This window comes from Capra hircus, chromosome 22 (genome assembly GCF_001704415.2).
Source record: "Capra hircus breed San Clemente chromosome 22, ASM170441v1, whole genome shotgun sequence".
NCBI lineage: Eukaryota > Metazoa > Chordata > Mammalia > Artiodactyla > Bovidae > Capra > Capra hircus.
In genome coordinates this window covers 50,325,806-50,347,266 of record NC_030829.1, presented here as the reverse complement: position 1 = coordinate 50,347,266, position 21,461 = coordinate 50,325,806, and the positions used below count along the sequence as shown (strand labels likewise).

Sequence of the window (21,461 nt, the reverse complement as noted above, 5' to 3'; positions counted from 1 at the left end):
TGCAGGTGGAAAAGAAAGGGCCATCTTAGTTGTAGATAGAGGACCCTGAAAAATAAGAGATGGTGCATGGGGAATTCCCTGGTGGTCCAGTGGTTAGAACTCTGTGCTCATTGCGGTGGGCACAGGTTTAATCCCTGGCCAGGGAACTAGGATCCTATAAGCTCTGCAGTGCAGCAAAAAAAAAAAATTATACATGGCCTTTTTAACATGAGTTGAAGGTGATCTCCAATTGATCCTCTATGAGTACTCCTAGCAGGGGGAGTTCCCTACCCTTGGCAGAAAGTCCTCAGAGGCTCCTGGAACATCCATCCATATTTGTTATCTGAGAAGTAGAATGTGCTCCTTGCCTTAGGAATTCCTGAATCTACTGATGCCTCCAAGTGGTGAAATCAGAGTTTGCAGACTGCTATTCACAGTAATGCCTTGTTCTGAAGGCACTGTTCACTGTTCAGATAGCATCCCACATATTTTATGGATGGGTATATAGAGGTGCACTATGACAGCAGAACCTTTCTCCAGAGCTCCTGTGTGCTGAGTACTCCAGTCTTCCAGGCATAGTTGGATGCATTCAAGTCTTTTTTTTTTTTCATTCCATAAATGCTTATTAAGTTCCTTTTCTGTACTAAGTCGTGGGCTGACTACTGATAACAAAAGACCAGCAAGATTTAGCCTGCTTGATCAGATATGGTCCAGCAATTGAAAACTAACACTAAAGGCTGTAATAAAAATATAGGTTCTGACAGGCAGTGACCCTGCCCTTATGAAAGCTTAGTCTTTCAATAGATTGAAATGGGGTATGAAATATTAACCCCTGAAAAGCAAGTGAGAAATACACTTATTAAGCCTAACTATATCCCATGCTAAGCACTTGCAATGAATTAATTCATCTTGATAACCACCTTGTAAGGTATACATACTATTATTCCTACTTTACAAATAGAGGAAACTGAAGCTCAGAGAAGTTAAGGACCTTGCTAAAGGTCATGGAGTAGAGGCAGGATACAAATTTAGGGAACTTGACTGAGAGTCCATACTCTTAAATGACTTAAATGACACACTGCCTCTGGATGGAAGGATACCATCTTGACCAACCTCCTATATGATAGGGCGTGGCAGAGTGATAATCCCCTGACCCTCCTTGTCTGCACAGCTGTCTCTCTTTCCTATATTGGCTCCTTGGGCAGCTTACCTAACCCTCAGAGTGAGCAGGAGTTGCCAAATGTAGCCTGTAGACACTTACCTACAGCCCTAGAAGTTAATCTGACTCTGCCTTTGACAAGCTAGGTGTCCTTGCCTCTCTGAGCATGTTTCCTCATCTGTGAAGTAGAGAGAATGATCATGGGATCATTTAGGGGTTAAAGAAGATAACAACACAGTCTTTGCCTCTGAGTAAGCACTTCAAGTTGGTTAGCAAATTTTTGTTATCATCATCCTCTGGTCTTGAGAGCAAACCACGAAACAGTTTCTCAGAGACCAGATTCTAAGACCTAGGTAGGCGGGCAGGTTTTTTTTTTTTTTGGTTTTGACAAGACAATAATTTTATTCTGTGTATTTCTCTTGACTCTTTTGGTGTGAAAAGCAGAGAGGTAAAGCATTATTTGACAGATGTATGGATTCAAGCAAGAAACTGAGGTGCAATTGCAAAGAAATGCCTTGTATAACTCAGAGCCCTGTCTGAGGAGACACAGAGGACCCTAGAGGGCGGAGAATGAACACAGCCCAGGGGCTAGTTCCAGAGTCGCATCCTCGGTTAGTTCACTTGCAAGTGTGGGTGAGGGTCCCTGGTCATTAGGCAGAGATTTTTTTTTTCACCTCTGCTCTAACACCTATCTGCTGTCTAGTGTTTATTAAACAAAATTTATTTTTCTTGGTGTGAGAGAATTCGTGTCTTGTCCAAAATGCAGAGGCAAAGGAGCTCTGTAACTGCAGGCTTGTTGAACCCCTTTTCCCCACCTGTTCCTGTGCCAGAGTTTGCCAAAGTGTTCACTTGCCAGCTGTTGCTCCTCACTTCTCACGGCCAGCTCACTCCGAGGGCTCAAGCCGCAGTGACACGGCCGTTTCTGCCGCCACCACCAGCAGCAGCCACTAAGTTTTCTGCTCTAAGGATGTGACCTGCCGTGAAGCTTTCACAGTCCTCTTTCATTCCTGTCTTCAGTGTTGTATCTCTTTCTTTTGGTGCTTTTGCCATGCAGCAGTATTGCAAAAAAAAAAGAAAGTTTTCAGGCACCAAAGTGAAGAGCCCTTACTACCTTACCATAGGGATTTGAGTTAGCTATGGCAAAGAAGGAAATTGAGAGGGCTCCTTGTGCCTCTGTGCTGAGCAGGAAGGAGTTTGCTTCTTGACAGTGTGCTAGCTCCCTAGCCAGGTGGAGGACTTGCTGGGATTGTATGACCTCTGGAGGAATATAAAAAGAAAGACAGTGCCCCCAACCCACAGGAGCCAAGGCTGGAAGACCGATCTCACCTTCTCCCACTCCCTTTCCCTAAGCTTAAGCTTGCTCTGCCAGCAGACACTGCCCCAAGACTGTGGCTTATAACAGCCATTTCCTTTTGTCCATGAATAAGCTCACTCTTTGTAAAATGTTTCAGCTTGGGGGACTGGAAAGGCTCTCTTGTGCCTTCCTGTCTCTTCACTTCTCCAAGGGTTAATGTTGATGGCTCTGTCTTTGTCTTCACAGGGAACTCTAATGATCCATGACAAAGAGGTCACACTCGAGTATGTACCAAGCCTGGATTTTTGGTACTGCAAGTGGGTGAGTGCCCAGAATTCTTCTCTTTAGAAGTAAGGATCCAGCGTCATAGTCCCTCCGTGTTTCCAGGAATGCTGCCTGGTGCATTATACATTGCCAAGGGCAAAGTTCTTTCTTGGTTCACTTCAAATGAACTGGAGGTCAGGGCAAGGTCATCCCAGCTACTGCCTATGGCCATAGAGGTTTCAAGGCCTGTAGGTGGAGACCTTTTTTCCCAGGGACATATGCCATGTTTTTGTTGATTTTGAACTGAAAGAAAGACAGTCCCTTGATTTAAAGCCTACCCCCAGTTACCTTTCCTGGGAGTGGTTAAAGAGGATTTACTAATACTTCAAAAAAATCTATATACAGAGGCTGGATCTGTGAGAGGTATGAATTTTTTTTTTTTTTGGATATTCAGGGGTTTCCAAGGATATAGAACTTCAGGTAACGTATTATTTGTCCTCTGTTTAACTTCATATTCTTCTTGAATGATATATTTAAAGATTTTAGGTTATACTCTTTTTAGATGTCCAGTTTGATTGCAAATGAGTGTGAATATACATTTTATCATTTTTCATCGGGCTATTAGTTTCAAAAGTAAGTTTGAAAAGTCTGTAAAGTTTCTGAACCAAGATTCACTAAAAATATTGTAGAACTTGATAAGATTAAGTAATGGCATTAGCTTGACATTTTGAAATATAATTTTAATAGATATAGTTGTCATTCACCAAAGCATTAATAGTTCATGGATATATACCGTAAGCTGTCAATTTAGAAAGAAAGACATTTAATTATTTTTTAAATAGTTTGCTGTTTTAACCATTTTAAAGCATGTAATTCAGTAGCTTTCAGTACTTTCACAGTGAAGTGCAATCACCAACACTAATTCTAGAACTTTTTCTTCACCTTGAAGGAAACCCTGTATCTATTAAACAGTCATTCCCCATTCCCCTTTCATTGAGTTTCTGGAAACCACTATTCTGTTTGTATCTCTGTGAATGTGCCTATTCTGAACATTTCACATAAGTAGAACCATGTATTATGTGACCTTTTGTCTGCCTTCTTTCACTTACCGTGTTTTCAGGGTTCATCTGTGTTAGAGTGTGTATCAGTATTTCATTTATTTTTATGGCTGAATAATAAATGGACATGCCACGTTTTGTTTATTCATCAGGCAATGGACATTTGCATTGTCTCCATTTCTTGGCTATTGACAATAAGAATACCATGAATATTTAGGAACAAGTTTTTGTTTGAAAGCCGTTCTTTTGGGTTCAGTTCTTTTGGGTTTATGCCCAAGAGTAGAATTGTTGGGTCATATAGTACTTTCATGTTTTAACTCTTTGAGGAGCTGCTAAACTTTTTTTCACAGAAAGCAGCTGCACAGTTTACATTCCCATCAACAGTGTCTTATGGGTTCCAGTTTTTCCACATCCTTGCCAACATTTATTTTCTTCCCCCTCAAACCGCCCCTCCCCCCTGCCTTTTTTTTTGGTAGTAGCCATCAAACTGTTTAACAACCACTAGTGGGTGTGATGGAGAAGGCAGTGGCACCCCACTCCAGTACTCTTGCCCGGAAAATCCCATGGACTGAGAAGCCTGGAAGGCTGCAGTCCATGGGGTCGCTGAGGGTCGGACACGACTGAGCGACTTCACTTTCACTTTTCAGTTTGATACATTGGAGAAGGAAATGGCAACCCACTCCAGTATTCTTGCCTTGAGAATCCCAGGGACAGGGGAGCCTGGTGGGCTGCCGTCTATGGGGTCGCACAGAGTCGGACACGACTGAAGTGACTTAGTAGTAGTAGTAGTGGGTGTGAAATAGTATTTCATCTTCATGATCGTGATACTGATTTGCAGTTCCCTAATGATTAGTGATGTTGAGCATCTTTTCTTGTGTTTGTTGCCACTTGTGTATCTTTTTGGGGAAAATGTGTATTTAGGTCTTCTGCCCATTTTTAAGTAGGTTGTTTGTCTTTTTTTTAAGTTGTAAGAGTTCTTCTTGGCAATTCCCTGGTGGTCCAGTGGTTAGGACTCAGCACTTTCACTGTGGTAACCCAAATTCAGCCCCTGGTCAGGGAACTTATGAGCCATAAACTGTGCAGATTAAAAAAGGTCCCGCCCCCACCAAAAAAAGGCTGTAAGAGTTCTTTATATATTCTGGATGTTAATCCTTTATCAGATATGGTGGTTTAGGTCACTGAGTTGTGCCTGACTCTTGTGACCCCATTGACTATAGCCCACCAGGCTCCTCTGTCCTTGGGATCCTCCAGGCAAGAATACTGGAATGGGTTGCCATTTCATTCTCCAGGGGATCTTCCAGGCCCAGGAATCAAACCCAGGTCAGATAGGGGATTTGCAAATATTTTCTACCATTCTATATGTTGTTACTGTGTGTTACTTTCTTGATAGTATCCTTTGATATACAGAGTTTTAATTTTGATAAAATCCATTTTATCTGTTTTTTTTTTTTTTTCTTCTGTTGCTTGCCCTTTGGTATCATGAAAGTATTGCTAAAGCCAAGGTCTTGAAGATGTATCCTTATGTTTTCTTCTAAGAATTTGATAGTTTTGTCTTTTAAATATATTTGGACCTTTGATCTATTTTGAGTTAATTTTTGTTCAGGATATGAGTTAAGGGTCCATCTTCTTTGGAATGTGGATATTCAGTTTTCTGTGAACCATTTATTGAATTAACTATTATTTCCCCATTGAATAGTTCTGGTGCTCTTGTTGGAAATAATTTGCCCATAGATGTATAGATTTAGTTACATAGACTCTCAGTTTTATTCTGTTGATCCATATATCTGTTCTCATGCCAGTACCACATTGTTTTGATTGTTGCAGCTCTGTAGTAAGTTTTGGCAGTTGCAAAGTGTGAGTCCTTCAGTTTTGTTCCTTTTCATTGTCTTGGCTACTCAGTGTCTCTTTACACTTTCCTATAAATTTGAAGATGATCTTTTCCATTTCTGCAAAAAGGCCATTAGAACTCTGAGAACATTTTGCGTTTATGTAGTGATTGTCTCTACATCTTGGAATTATGAGTGATTTTTTTTATAATCAGAGTTGGAGGGAGCTAGCATTAAAGAGAAATTTTTGAACTCTGTTTTCTGTTAAGCAGCAAAAAAAAAAAAAAAAAAAAAAAAAAGATGTTGGTATCTGATGTCAGAATTATGCAACTGTTGCCAAGGATGTTGCTTGAAAGAGCAGAATGGCTTGGTTAGATTGTCCCCTAAAATATCAGGCCACTCTTTTAGCTATTTCAGGGGTATTTTGTAATTTCTGTGCTTCTCTGGAAGGATTGAACTGCCAGTCCTGCATATGGGATCTTTGGCCTGATGTGAAATACACTGACTTCTGAAAAAAATTCATAGCAGTAGTAGTCATAATAGCCAAGAAGTGGAAACAGCCTTAATGCTCATCAGCTGGCAAATGGATAAACTAAATGTAGTATAGCCATACAGTGGAATACTATTTGGCAATAAAAAGAAATGAAGTACTGATCAGTGCTGCAGCATGAATGAACTTAAAAATACTATGCCAGACACAGAAGATCAATTCTGTGGGACTGAAGGTAAGAATGGAAGATGACTGCACTAGGTTTTTCTTTGGGGGATGAAGAAAATGTTCTAAAGTTAAATTTTGGTGATGATCTTGCTATATATAGATGTACTAGAAATCCTTGAATAGAACACTTAAAACTGATCAATTTTATGGTGTCTAAACTATAGCTACCTAGGTTAGGATCATAACTCCCCCACTTAAAGCTCTGCTGTATGATCTTCCCACAGTATCTATAGGGGATAGATTCCCTATATTTTGGTATCAAAATCCACAGATGCTCAAGTCCCTTATATAAAATGATTTTGTATTTGCTTATAACCTAGGCACATTCCCTGATATAAATCATCTCTAGATTACGTATAGTAGATAATACAGTGTAAATGCTCTGTAACACTTTCTATGTCCTCAGAACAGCTACCAGAGGTGCTACCTGTGGATCTTCTTCTTCCTTCCACGCCCTTTTTAAAATCAGTATTTGAGAAAGGAATTGATCACTGAATTCTTCTTGGTTCCAGCCAAGCCTGAATCGGGCCATCATAACCAGTTCAGGATCAGATTTTTGGGTGCAGGCTGAGTAGTCACAGCCTTAGGACAGAATCTCCTATAAACCACTTAATAGTCCATTTTCCTTAGTTAAGTTTATTTCCGGGAGAAATCTTTGTCCAGAGCAAAGGCATTTGGGCTGCTCAAAGGTCCAGCCAGATACCCTGTTAGAGGCAGCTCTCAGACAGCAGCTCACCGGATTCTGTGCCAGCTCTGATGAGTAGGGGATATCAGAATGGTTAGGTTTTACGGGAATCTGGGATATGGCTTATTTCTTTCATTTTTGGCAGTTGTCACTGTGTTATATATATAAGGCTAAAAAAAAAATTTTTTTTTTGGTCAAATTGAATTATTTTCTTTCCCTGTGCAGTGTAAGGCCAGCACTGGTGGACACCGATCTTCATGTTCATTCTGCAAGTGCCCAAGGGAAGGTGAGTGGTGGTAGAGGCAGAGGTGGTAGTTATTATTTTGTACACTGAACATGACAAATTTCCTGCTTTCCTTGGCTTTAAAGAGTCATCATCCCTAAATACAAGTTCATCTGTAAAACTCTTAAAAGTGCTGTGTGATAGCTAACTTTGTGTGACCTGTTAGTAAATAGTTTTGGGTCTCAGAGTTCCGCCAAGGGCAGGAGATGGATTATGGGCTACTTAGCCTGGGCAGCTGACCATAGGTCAGCAGTATTGTTACTTAGGATATTGTTACAGTTTAAGGGTATTAGGTTGAGGAAGAGTCTACATGGCATTCGTCCCTGTGACCCCTCCACCCCTACTTCTTTGAAGTTATTGGGGACTGTTTGCTATTGTTATTGCTTTCTCATTTACATTCTAAACATTTGAGGATCTTAACACAAACACATTCCTTAAAGTAACAGTAAAAGTATAAACAAGACAAAATCAGGATTGAGGGTATGTGTTATTATTAGAGTGATAAACCTACCAGCTTCTCAGTGACTTGATTTTAAAGTCAATTTCTCCTGAGAACCTCTAGGTAAACAGCCTTAAGAGTCCGTCAAAGGCATTTATAACAGTAGTCCTATAACAATGACTGTTACGTGCCTCTTTCTGATATTATCCTGTAAGGAAAGCTAGTACCTGACAGTAAAATACAGTTCAGTGCTGGGATCCTGGTAGTCTTCTAGAAGATTTGTTTGTTCCAAACAAATTAGACTTTAGTGTGCCTCCAAGGAATGTTCTAGCTGGACTTTTGGCCTGTAGTGGAGATTCTGCTCTCAAATGAGGGCTATGAAGCAGGTGTTCTGAAAATATTTGCGGGGAGGCTGTATAAGCTCTAGAGTCCAAACCAGCACGTGGGAAGGTGAGTAAATAACTTTCCTGTCGACAGGTGAGAGATTTTTAGCTTGCTGTATTACTCCAGTTATGCAAAATTGTGCTTTCCCTCCAGAAAGTCATCTTTTCAGTCTGTTCTAACAAATGAATAAATGGGTTGTAGAAACCCTTGAGCACCATACCACTAAGATGGTTGAAACAACTTTAAGCTAGAAACATACGTGGCAGGCATTCACTAGTCGCCTGTCACCACTGTTAAGTAATCTCTACACTGCTCCCATAGAATGTCTTTTTGAGCCACATGACTTCCCTTAAGAATGAATTAACTGTTAAAAAAAAAAAATGCCCCCAATCAACTGGGCACATTATCCTGATATAGAAAGAGATTTGAAATGAATCATTTATATCTTGAAGGACGTTTACCTGTTACAGTTATTGGCATGTAAATGAGCCTTGTACAGGTAGGTCTCTTCTTTCTTTTGCAGGAGACTGGGGTGTCTAGTCTTACAGAATTTGGGCAGCTATTTTAGTACCATAACACTGGAAAAACTCCTGGGCATAGCACATTTGACATAAATGTTTCTAGCAAACTCCTGGAAAGACCATATGTTTAATACTTTTTTCCTCAGATCTGTTCTTATCAGTAGTTATAATAGTAAAAGTCCAGGGTCTCTGAAAGATTTAAATGTTGAGGAAGTGATAAAAAAAACTCACTCATAAGATTAAATTCTTTAAATACTTAGTTACTGCTGTAAACTGTTCTGTTTACTGTCTTGTTAGCCTTTCTGCTTAAAGTTTGTCAGAGGACTTTTTTGTAGGTTTTTTTGTTTTGTTTTGTTTTTTTTTTTTTTTTTTTAATTTTAAAAATATTCCAGGGAATTCTCTGGTGGACCAATGGCTAAGACTCGGCACTTTTACTGTCATGGTCCAGGTTCAGTCCCTGGGTAGGGAACTAAGATCCTGCAAGCCATACAGCTTGCAGGATATAAGCCAGTTCCCTGGCAGTATAGTGGCTAAGACTCTGAGCTTCCACTGCCAGGGGCACAGGTTCAATCCCTGGTCAGGGAAATAAGATCCCACATGTTGCTCACTGTGGCCAAAAAACCCCAAAATAAAAACATTCTAATGTGAGTATTTGTTGGCAAGTAAGGAGGAACCACAAGAATAGTGTTTGGGGGATTAAAACCTGTTGGAGATTCTTTTTCTATTTCTGTTCGTCTAATGACAGAAGCTAAGCAAGAATTAGTAACCTACCCTCAGCCTCAGAAAACATCCATACCAGCACTATCAGAAAAACAAGCCAGCCAACCCTCAAGGTCAGCTGATAAGGAATCTGAACCCAAGAAGAGGGAAGAAGGACAAGAACCACGCTTGGGACATCAAAAGAGAGAATCAGAAAGGTATCTGCCTCCTCGAAGGGAAGGATTCACCTTCCGAAGAGACCGAGAGAAGGAGCCATGGTCTGGGGAGACACGCCAGGATGGGGAAAGCAAAAGTAAGTGGTTTGTCAGGGCATGTACCAGTCTGTGACCACCACGGTTGGGGCATAGATGACCTGTACTGTGACTTCCTACACCTTAGTAAAACAGCTCAACCTGATTGTAGACGCTATTGTTTTTTTGCAGGCCTCGCTGTCAGAATTTGTATCCTCCAACTAGCAAGTTTCTATTCAAATGTAGCAAGGCATAACTTTAGATTTCTAAGTATTGTGAAGAAAAGTGTGAAGTATTTAACTAACATTCTGTTATAGAATCACCCTTGGTAGAGCAGGGTAACATCTGCAGTATAAAAAAAAAATACACTCAAACTCTGAAGACTTCAAAATTGTAAACCTTTCTCTCTTTCCTTTCTCCTCTCCCATTTGTGCTTGGTTTGTTCAGCAATCATGCTAAAACGCATCTATCGTTCCACTCCACCGGAGGTGATAGTGGAAGTGCTGGAGCCTTATGTCCGCCTTACTACTGCCAACATCCGTATCATCAAGAACAGAACAGGGCACATGGGCCACACCTATGGCTTTATTGACCTGGACTCCCACGCAGTGAGTTGCAGTTGTCCATCACCCCCATCCCCTAGACCCCTCACCCTCTCCTTTCACCCCAGGATGGCCTAGGAACAACTGCGTATGGAAACCTCAAGAAGGTTGGAAGGACTTGACCCTTAGAATTGTCATGTGCCACTTGGCACCATAACCCCTGTTATTCTTTGGCTCATTCGGTGAAGTGACTGCCCTAGAAAGTTGGAATGAGTGGCTTTCCAGGTCTATTTCTTGTCTGGTGGCATTTCATTTTCCAGTTAAAATAAAGTGACAGCTTAGTCACTTGGAAAATCTGAGTACTGAACCTTTTCAAGATTTTGTTGAATTTTCTAATTTCTTAAAATCATTTTGACCAATCACAGTTTTATGTTTGATGGTAACAGAACATTCACTCTTTTTCCTCAAAGTGTTGCTTTAATAGATTCTTGTGCTTTGAATTTCTAGTTGTGGGGCCCTTTTCCATGTAAGTAATGCGAGAGTAGCAATGAAAATTATGTTTTGCACTCAAAAAAATCACAAGAGACTTTGTAAACTGGATCTGATGCAGTGACAGTTGCAGACTAAAAGAAGAGGATTTGAACTTTTGAAATTGATACTAAGAACTGATGGCTACACTGACCATTATTCTGATCAGCGCTTCATTAAGGGTTGCTTATTTTTGCCAGTGTGCTCTTGGTGTTATAATGATGACCAGAACATAATGTTTAATAAAGTTTTTGTTTTTTTTTTTTTGAGAAGGAAAATCCATGTGCAGTTTTCTTTCATAGGACATGTCCTTTTCTTTCTCTGGGTTCAAATGAGTCTTTGTTTCCCCAGGAAGCTCTTCGAGTAGTGAAAATCTTGCAGAACCTTGATCCACCATTTAGCATTGCTGGGAAAATGGTAGCTGTAAACCTGGCCACTGGAAAACGAAGGTAAAGCAGAGGGATGGGACTCCTTTGTGTTACCCCACTCAGATGTTTGGGAGGCAGCTCTTACCTCTGACTGGAGATACAGATGGTAAAGCAGGCTTTCCCAGTGTAAGTTGCCTCAGATTCACATGTATATTTTCTTTTTCTATGGCTTGCCTTGTTCTTTCTCTAGATTTTTTTTTTTTTCCTTTTAAATAGTAGTACTGAGTACTTATTTTTTTTCCCCTCTTAACTCTCTGGTCTCTTTGGGCCCCAAGTGATGGTACAGCCTTGGATATGCAAACAAATTGCAAAATATCCTTGCTCCCTGAAATCCTAAGAAAATGCTGTCTTGACTTTGTTCATACCCCCATAGTGCTGGGAAATCTTATTCTTTACTCCTTCACTCATCTTGACCCAGAAGTGGTAACTGGGAAGTGGCAGCATCAGAGAGGCAGGCTTACAGGGAGGGGTCAGCTCTGCTCTGGTACCCTCAACTCAATTGCTGTTTTCCTCCAGCAGATAGTTATACAGGAGTCCCGCTGCTTCTCCCTTCAGGAATCTCTGCATCACCAGACCTGCTATCTGGGTTGATTCCTTTCTGTGTCACGGGGGGAATAGAGTTTCTCAGCAGATCTGTTAGGGTTGGGCACCCCTCAGGTGGCTTTCGGTAGCAGGCTCAAGACATGTTGTGTTGTTTGTTGCAGAAATGATTCTGGGGACCATTCTGACCATATGCACTGCTATCAGGTAGGCTTCAGCAGTTGGGGAGTGCTTTGTTAAGATCCTCAAGTGACTGAAAAAGTGACCTTCAGTTCTCTCTAATGGCTGATTGTTAAGGTAAATGGCTATCCGAAGTTCCATAATTTTAACTTGTTTTTCTGTGATAGGGTAAAAAATATTTCCGAGATAGGCGGGGAGGTGGCAGAAATTCAGACTGGTCTTCCGATGTAAATCGACAAGGACAACAGTGTGAGTAACCTTTGTCTTATTTCTATTGTTCTTTCTAGTTTGATTGCCCATTAATTGAAATCTTGATGGTCACAAAGTTGGCAAGAGACAAGGGGTGCTCACTCAGAGAGCTCCATCTACAGGTTTTCGGTTGGCCAGCCTCCTTCTTAGATTGTTCTTGACGAGTCCCCAGCAAGGGCTTCTTTGGACAGGGGCTAACACTGGCTCTGGTTTTATTCCCTCTAGCTTCATCTGACTGCTACATATATGATTCTGCTACTGGCTACTATTATGATCCCTTGGCAGGAACTTATTATGACCCCAATACACAGGTGAGTTTGGGGCTTTGTTATTTTGTAAATCATTCTTTTATATATATATATTTTTTAAGATTGATTGATTTATTTGTGGATGTGCTGGGTCCTCATGGCTACGCGAGCTTTTCTCTAGTTGTGAGTGGGGACTACGCTTCGTTGCAGCGAGTGGGCTTCTCATTGCAGTGGCTTCTCTTGTTGCCGAGCGTAGGCTCTAGGCATGGGGCTTCAGCAGTTGCAGCTCACAGGCTGTAGATCATGGGCTTAGTAGTTGTGGCGCATGGATTTAGTTGCTCCACAGCATGTGGGATCTTCTTAAGCCAAGAATTGAACCTTTGTCCCCTGCATTGGCAGGCAGATTCTTAACTACTGGACCATAAAGGAAGTCTTTATTTTGGTGTGTATGTTTTGTTTTGTTTTGTTTTGGTGTTTTTAAATGTCCCGGTTTTATATTGAGTTGTAATTATGTAGGTGGGTTTTAAATATGGTAATCTTCATGTTAACTGTTGCATATATAGAAAAATCAATGCCTTGTGACATTACAGGTGAGAACAGTGCTGCTCTTGGGAAAAATGGGCAGTGAGTGGTCTGGCTACCTTTTGACCCCTGGAGTGGGTTTTTAGGTTGTTTGATATGTTTTCCTCTAAGGCAAGAGAGAGAAAGCTGTTTCTTTCCCTCAGAGGAGAACTGTGCTGCTTAGACGTGGAATTTCTGGGAAAGTGAAATGTTCTATAGACTTAACTGTTTTGCAGCAAGAAGTCTATGTACCCCAGGATCCTGGGTCCCCTGAGGAAGAAGATATCAAGGAGAAGAAACCCAGCAGTCAAGGAAAGTCAAGTAGCAAGAAGGAAACATCAAAAAGAGACAGCAAGGAGAAAAAAGACCGAGGAGTCACGCGGGTAAGAGGGCATGGGAACCCTGCTTTCTTTTCGCCACAGTGCACACTAAATGTATATATCTTTCTAGATAGAATTGTAGTAAAGGCTGAAAGAGATAATGTACATAAATGTACCATCTGGTACCTGACATAGGGTAATCACTCAATATATACTAAATGGGATGTGTTTAAACCTTTTTTTATTTTGGAATCACTATAGTAATATCACAGATATTTCACAAATTAAGAGGTTTGGAAAATCAGACTCATTTCAACAGGTGAACTCTAAACCCAGCTTTTATGAGTATCATATAAAAATTACCTGGTATTTTGATCAGTTTCAGGAAAATGCCAGTGAGGGGACAGCTCCCCCCGAAGATGTGTTTAAGAAGCCTCTGCCTCCCACTGTGAAGAAGGAAGAGAGTCCTCCACCAGTAAGGCTAAGCTGATGTGCTGGGCTAGGGCTGGGGCTGATTGCGAATGGGAAAGAAGGTTCAAAGGTTGATGACTCACTTCGGTATTATTGGTCCTGTAGTTCTCTGTGTCTCACAGGCAAGGACTCCTCTTGAGTGTAAACATGAGGTGCATTTTCCTGTCTGTTAGTAGGAGTGTTCCTTGAGACTCAGAGACCGTTATCTGTCCTTTTTCTCTCTACCTTGTGCCGTTCCTACCAGACCAGAGAATGCCAGCCATTTTTAAGTTAGAATCTTGATTTCGTTAATTCTTCTCTTCTAAATGACCAAGGAAACATGTTTTCCTGGCCCTAATGTTTTCTACTTTTTGATGCTGCATGAAAACATCTTAAATGTCAAGTGCATGCATATGTCTTTTTTATCATTTGCCCGCCAGAGTGAACAAAGCTAACACTGGTACCCGTTTTTTAGATGCCTTAAAAGTGATAGTCTCAAGGTAATCAAAAGTTATTTTGATGCTAGGCCAATGATCATATATCATTATTTAACATTTTCTATAAACTCATGATAAATACTTTTTGCTGCTCTACATTGTTGATTCAGTTCACTGTAATGTCTATCCTAACCCTGCCTTTGTCTTTAACTTATTCAGGAACTGGATCTATTTACCTGAGTGTTTATCCTTTAGTTAGTTTTAGTCCATTGCCTAAATCTCTCTTGCTATAGGGGTTTCTGTGCCCTGGATGAAAGTTGTCTTTTCTCCATGGGTTACAATGTCTCTGCCTCTTTAAAAGTAACTTGTAACTTTTAAACTCTTTCTTTGAGGGCTATGTGAGTTTCCATTTCTCTTCCTTCTGATCACTCTTCTATTGCTAACGTCACTTCTAAGGGAACCTTTCTGGCTTATGTCAGTGGACAAGGAGAAAAATCAAGCTCAAGCCATGTTGCTTCCATCTGGAAGATGAACAGTGTGGTCAGTGGGCCTGTTTTGAACCCAGTTCATTATCCAAACCAAAAAGAAGAAATGAGATGCCGATATCAGAATATCTAGAAAACACGCCCCAAATACAGGTTGAGGTTGTGTTAATCCCTGGCCTTCTCCTTCCAGCCTAAGGTGGTAAACCCTCTGATTGGCCTCCTGGGTGAATATGGAGGAGACAGTGACTATGAGGAGGAAGAGGAGGAGGAGCAGACCCCTCCTCCACAGCCCCGCACAGCACACCCCCCGCAGCGGGAGGAGCTGACCAAGAAGGAGAATGAAGAAGACAAACTTACTGACTGGAATAAACTGGCTTGCCTGCTCTGCAGAAGGCAGTTTCCCAATAAAGAAGTTTTAATCAAACACCAGCAGCTTTCAGATCTGCACAAGGTATTAGGGAATGGGCCCTGGCCTTCTGAACTTTGACTGTCATTGTTGAGCATTACAGTAAAAAGAAGCTTATGCTGTCCTTCTCACTCTGTCTCTTCCCCAGCTCCTCTAATTAAATCATTCTAATTCAAAAATGAGTTGTTTTTCCACCTTTTTGTTCATGAGTGGCTCTGCATTAAGACTGTGCCTAGCTTCAGAAAACTGCAGTATATAGACACAAGGCAAGCAGTATGTCTGGGGTTGAAGCACCAAGGATAGAGGCTGTGCTGAAGTCAGGAGGAGCAGGGGTCATGGAAAAGGACACTCACTTGCTGGGTTTCTCATCTTAGCTCTACTATTAACCTCATAGTTGGTCTTCAGATAAGGCCCTTTACTTCTCTGATACTTGGTGGCTTTACCTAGTTCCATCTAGCTCTGACAGGGTGCAGTTTTCTCAAAAGGTGAGTCACATTCTGCCATATCTTCATGTAGACACCTTAAGTTTCTTATATATTCCAGAGGGCATTGTGTGGTGAAGCCACATGTGAGGAGTGGGGTACCCTCAAGGAGTACGGGGCTCTCAGAGCAATCTGTTGTTTTGTGTCCTTGGAGTCCCTTTTCGTGTTTCTCTCTGGGTGTGAGAAAATGACTAGAGTCAGGATGGCTGGTGATGGTGGCGGTAGGCAGAGCGTATGGGTATTTGGTTTTCTTCAGTGGTGTCTTCAGAGTCCCTTCCCCCATTTTTACCTTGGATAAAGAGATAAAAACCAGGTTTGTGTCTTCTACGTTTCAGGGAGAAGTAGGATAAAATTCTGCCTTGTGCCACAACATGGAACTAATCTGTGTGTCAGAACATGGGTTCCCATTGGTGAGGTTAATGCAAGATTTAGGGGTTGCTGCTTCCATAGTACAGTGATCACTTAGGAGAGTTGGCCAGTGAAAGGAGCTGCAGTCCTAACACAGCTATCAGAAGAGGCCTAGACACATTGCTCGGACCACTCTTTTTGTAGACCTACACTCAAAGAACTCCTTCTCTTCTCAGCAAAACCTGGAAATCCACCGGAAGATAAAACAGTCTGAGCAGGAGTTAGCCTATCTGGAGAGGAGAGAACGGGAGGTAAGATTTGGTGGCATCTCAGTCCCTTGACCCAGCTCTTTTAGATTTCTGGTGTAACATATGCAGGCTGTGCTGAAGATCAAGAACGGAGAAGCCCCAAAAGATGGTGTGTACATTTCTCAAAACTCATCAAACTATGTTAAAGTGGTTTCATTTTTTTAATTTATAAATTGTACTTTAATAAAATTGGTTCCTTCAAAAGTAATGTTAGGGTCTCTGGGTAGGTCACATAACACTCCTCTTTCTTGCCCAGCTTTTAAAATCAATGAAAGAATGTTGGCTTGGGCTGCTGAAATAGCATCTTTTACGGTTAAAAGCCAAGTTGGAGGAAGTAGCTTAGTCTGAGAGCCAAATGGACTTGCTATTTAGACCACACAATTAGGCGGACTCACTTAGGCAACTACAGGCTTTACTGGCCTATGACGGGTCTTATGTGATTGTTAGGAATCCATCTGTGGAGGCTATCTTTTCCTCAGAAGAGGGGAAGATAACCTGTTCTTCCCAAATTTACCAGTTAAGAGAAGCCACTACTTTCTCATGAATGTTTAAAGTGAGAGATTCTAGGAGTTACCAGTTGAATTCCCTTCTCGTTATAGGAAATACCCAGAATAAAGTGAAACTTTGCCACTCCCCCACCCCCTCAGATGGAAATCTCAGATCTGTTCTTCTCCTTACCAACAGGGAAGGTTTAAAGAAAGAGGAAATGATCGCAGGGAAAAGCTCCAGTCTTTGGATTCTCCAGAAAGGAAACGCATTAAATACTCCAGGGAAACTGACAGGTAAACTATAAACTCTTCACTCAGCCTACAGCTCCAGGCATAATGATCTCTTTCTCCATGTTGCTGCCTTTTTCTGATCTCAGAGAGTGAGGTTTTTGGGAGCAGGTTCTTTCTGAACTCTTTGAGCATGAGGTTCACCCCAGCCTTTTGACCACCTGTCTTAACACAGGCAGTATATATGTTTACACGAAAGAATCATTGGCTGCTTAGCTGCTCAAAACCAGGGCTGGAGTGGCTGTGGTTGGGAACCCTTCCTCTTATCAGTAATGCTGTATCTCTTTATTAACCTGATAAGAATGTCACACTCCTGGACTTTTTCTACAGGGAACCTTCATTCTCACATGTATGTGTGTTAGTCACTCAGTCATGTCCGACTCTTTGCAACCCTATGGACTGTAGCCGGCCAGGTTCCTCTGTCTATGGAATTACCGGACAAGAATACTGGAATGGGTTGCCACATAAGTGCTGAATAAGTGGTTGGTTGGTGATATATAATCTGTAGCTTCCTGTGCTTCTTTATGGTCAGAGAGCTCCCAAGTTTTGAGTCCAGAGTTATAAAATTTTCTGATAGCCACTGTGTACAGATACTGCACCGAGTACAAAGAATATTCAGGGGGATAAGATAAATATTATCTTTGGCTGTCTGAACACAGACTAAGGAAGGCTTCGGTGATAATTTGTCTCATAGGGCAGACACAGAAATCCGGTGAGGAAGGGAAGGGCATTTTAGTTGCAGGGAACTGCATGTTTCATGGATGAAAGAGAGAGGTCGTGATGCATTTGAGAAGTTGTACATAGCCTGATGGGCTGAATACTGGGAAAATGTGGTTGAGTGACAAGGAGATGAGGCTGGCTCAGTCCAGTTCATGAAGTCCATGCTCTTTGAACACCTTACTAAGATTTTGTCGTAGGGCAGTACGAGGTTATGAAATGATTTTAAGTAAGGTGTTGATCTAGTGAAATTTGAGCAGGTCTCTTCATTGGTAAGTGAAAGAACTAGTAGCCAGGATAGAATATGCCTCTGGGGGAAAGGTCATGATTTAGCATTATGTTCATGGCTGTTCATAGTCTGGATCAAGCAGCCTTTGGTCAGCTCCTACCGCTTCTCTTGTGGGCAAGTTGTATTCTTTCACTTTTCCCTGCTTGTGTCCTCCTTTCCTCCCATGCTTTTTCTAGCTCGCAAGCTCATCATTCATTGAGAACCTGTTCAGGTATACCCTTTTGTTAGAATTCCTCATTTGTGAGAATACCCCTTCAAGTTTGTGATTTTTTCATTTCCATAATAGATATGTACTGCTGCCCCATCCATGGCTGAGCTCTTCAATGTGCTATAAGCATCTGTTGACATATTATCCTTCTCACATCCTTCCCCATGAACAGGGTCAGGTCTTAGTCTCTGTATCCAGGACAAAGCTGGTTTCGTAGAGAGCAGGCACTGAAAGATATTGTTTAATATGCTTTTTTTTTTTTTTAACTGTTTAATAATCTTAAGAGGAGGCATGTCCAAATCAAAAGGACAGAGGTTTTTATTGGACTCACAAGCATATCACTGGAATCTTAGTATGTATGCTTCTTTTGCAGCGATCGTAAGCCTGTTGGTAAAGAAGGCATCGACAATAGCAGCAAAGGAGGCTATGTCCAACAGGCCACTGGCTGGAGGAAGGGGGCAGGCCTCGGATATGGCCATCCAGGATTGGGTTCGGCGGAGGAGGTGAAATGGTTTCCATCTTGTTAGGGGTGTCATGAACCTGGCGTATACCTAGCTTCCTCTCATTCTGTGGCCCACAACTATGTCCCAGCCTATTAGGTGGGCTTTCTCCATCACTGGCAAAGAACTTGAGAGCTGAGAAGGCTGTCAGTCTTTATTCCTAGGTTATAGCTAGGCATGCTAGGCTCTTTGCAGTTTGATTGGTGATGGGAAGCAGAGAGAGAAGTTGGAGTGGGGCTCATTTTATTGTTACAAAGAGGAAGACATGGGGTAGCATGGGAATCAGGCCTTTTGAGAGTGAAGAATAATTTGGTGAAAAGAACCAGGAACCAGCAATAGAAGGTATAAAGGCATCTCAGAGAGGAATTGTCATCAGAGGTTTTTGATGGCTAAAGTTTGAGGAGCATGATATTAGTCCTGGTTCTCATGAAGGGCCTCACCCCTCATGTTTCAAGAAAAGAAGATAGAAAAGGTGATACGAGGGAACACTGCCCATTTTGTGTTGTCTTAGTCCCCGTCTGAAAATGCCAAGTATAAGAGGTCGGCTTCTCATATTGCTGGTGTTGAATCCTGAAGTCATGGTGTCACCATCCTTCTTATTCATCTTGAGTGTTTATTAATTAAGCATTCTTTAAAAATTCTCCTGTATCTTGTTCTCCTTACTAGTCCAGAAATGTTAAAGACCAGCCCTGAAGCTAATTAATTTACAGAGCCCACTTCAATGTTTGTCTTTGTTCTACAGACTGAAAGTCGGATGAGGGGTCCCAATGTGGGAGCTCCAGGAAGAACAAGCAAGAGACAGTCCAATGAGACTTACCGAGATGCTGTGCGAAGAGTCATGTTTGCTCGGTATAAAGAACTCGATTAAAGAGTGGAGACAAGTCCCATAGGACACAACCTCCTTCTTGTTTTGTTTGTCTGTCTCTCTTTTTGTTTTGTTACTGTTCTTGCTGCTAGAACTTTTTTAAATAAACTTTTTTTCAATGTGATTTTTTTTTGGGGGGGGTGGTTAAATTTTCCTCCCAGAGATGGGTGGGGCTTGGGGCTATTGGTAGGCGGGGGAGAATCCCTTGATGTGGGCCCATTTGAGGTGATGCTGAAATGGCAGCAAGGGCTTTCATGAGCTCTGGAACACTGCCTACTGTCAGTGTGAGAGGACTGGCTGCAGGGACCTTTGAACACTGGCCTGTATGAATACTGTCAGATCTAATCTCATTAGTGAAAACAGCATCTCAATATTGTAACTGCTAAGGCTGAACTTATTTCCATATGTGGGTTTATTACTCATTAGACCTTTAGAAGTGCTCTTCTGACTTCGTTGGTGGTCGGGGGAGGCAGTGTTGTGACACCTCTTTTTCTGAGTGTCTGCTGGGTGTTCAGTGCTTCACACATTGTGATCACCACAGCAAGCTGGCATAATAGGAATTATTATGCCAACATAATAGGAATTATGCCACTTCTCTGCAGCCACTGCCCCAGCTTCTCCTTCCCTCCATGGCTAGGATTCTCCAAAGAAGTGTCTGCCCTCTTTCAAATCTTTCCTTATTGCCCACCATATCACTCATACCATTTCACAGAATTTGCTTCCAAAGGAAAGGGTTTTTAAAAAAATTCTTTGTAGTTAAAAGGACTGCTATATCTTGTGAACCTATTAAAACTTAAAAATAATAAGGGAGCATATGGTACTCAGAATTGCACTTCTCAGGTATCTCAGGGGAAGAATGTTTCTTAGGAAGAGAACTGCATGTTTGAAGGAACATCTTGATTGTATAAGGTAGGGGTTTGTAAACTTCTCTGTAAAGAGTCAGAGAGTCAGTATTTTAGTCTTTATATTATAAGTCATAGGATTTCTGTTGCAACTAACTCAGCTCTACTATAGTAAGAAAGCAGCCACAGGCAATACAAATGATTTTGGCTGTGGTCCAATAAAACTTTTATTTACAAAAACAGGTCACAAGCCAGAATTGGCCCAGGGCTTGTGGTTTTTGCCAACCTTTGGTCAACTGAGAGTCTGCATGCATAAAGGAGGACCAAGGAGGGTTCGATTAAAAAAAAACAAAACTGAGTAGGGGTATTGGCATTTTTGGACAGGATGAGCGTGAGGGGTGGGAGAGGTAAGGAGATGGAGGAATATACCAAGGAATAAACATTTCTAGCAACAGTAAATGTGAATTTAAATAGTTTGCTATGCTGTGTCCAAGAATAACCCCTTTCTCTTAATCTTTTGACCCCTTCAAAAAGGAAGACAAACAGGAGTACATTGGCTTCAGGATCAAGAGCCCCTAGTTCTGGGCCTTGCTACCACTAGGGCAGCATTTTAGAAGAAGGGCCATTTGAATCTTTCAGCCCTAGACAGATGTACTCCAAGAGCCCTTCTGGTCTAACTGATAGTCACGAGTGCATCTGTGATATGTCTCATTACTCCCTGTCCAACCTTCATGAGTAGGTCAAAACACTTTTTGGAAGCTGGTCCAAGCTTTTCCTGAACTAGTCAGACTAAGTTTTCCTTCTAACTTGATGTCATCCTGTTGGATGCTACATATAGATACATACATACTTATGAAAATGTAAAAAAGTCTATGTGTGTAGGCAGTACTATGGTCTGAATGCTTGTGTTCCCCACCACCACCAGTATCACCTAACACCAAAGGTGATAGTATTGCTAGGTGAAGACTTTGGGAAGTAATTACATCATGAAGGTGGAGGTATCAGCTGTCGTAATGGGATTAGTGCACTTATAAAAGAAATTCCACAGAAGTCACCATGTGAAGATACAAGAATTTTGCAGCCTAGAAGAGGGCTCTCACCCAAACATGCTGGAACCTTGATCCTGGACTTCCCAACCTCCACAACTGTAAGAAAAAAATTTTCTGTTGTTTACAACTTAACCATTCTGCAG

General features: G+C 41.6%; 1 protein-coding gene across 5 annotated transcripts in view; it reads left to right on the top strand.

The window, feature by feature from the left end:
- RBM6 (RNA binding motif protein 6) overlaps positions 1-19,551 on the top strand; it is an 83,221-nt gene extending 63,670 nt beyond the window's left edge. For 4 of the 5 annotated variants that reach the window (XM_018067180.1, XM_018067181.1, XM_013973591.2 and 1 more), the window contains 15 exons: positions 2,679-2,753; positions 7,209-7,269; positions 9,356-9,622; positions 10,008-10,168; positions 10,982-11,079; positions 11,763-11,805; positions 11,946-12,027; positions 12,253-12,338; positions 13,073-13,219; positions 13,536-13,631; positions 14,719-14,979; positions 16,001-16,075; positions 16,757-16,854; positions 18,436-18,565; positions 19,305-19,551. In XM_018067180.1, coding sequence (XP_017922669.1) covers positions 2,679-2,753; positions 7,209-7,269; positions 9,356-9,622; positions 10,008-10,168; positions 10,982-11,079; positions 11,763-11,805; positions 11,946-12,027; positions 12,253-12,338; positions 13,073-13,219; positions 13,536-13,631; positions 14,719-14,979; positions 16,001-16,075; positions 16,757-16,854; positions 18,436-18,565; positions 19,305-19,430 — 1,806 coding nt within the window. In that variant the 3' untranslated portion in view covers positions 19,431-19,551. Of the gene's footprint in view, positions 1-1,639; positions 1,750-2,678; positions 2,754-7,208; positions 7,270-9,355; positions 9,623-10,007; positions 10,169-10,981; positions 11,080-11,762; positions 11,806-11,945; positions 12,028-12,252; positions 12,339-13,072; positions 13,220-13,535; positions 13,632-14,718; positions 14,980-16,000; positions 16,076-16,756; positions 16,855-18,435; positions 18,566-19,304 lie in introns of those variants that run through there. The other variant, XM_013973593.2, reaches the window with a different exon arrangement.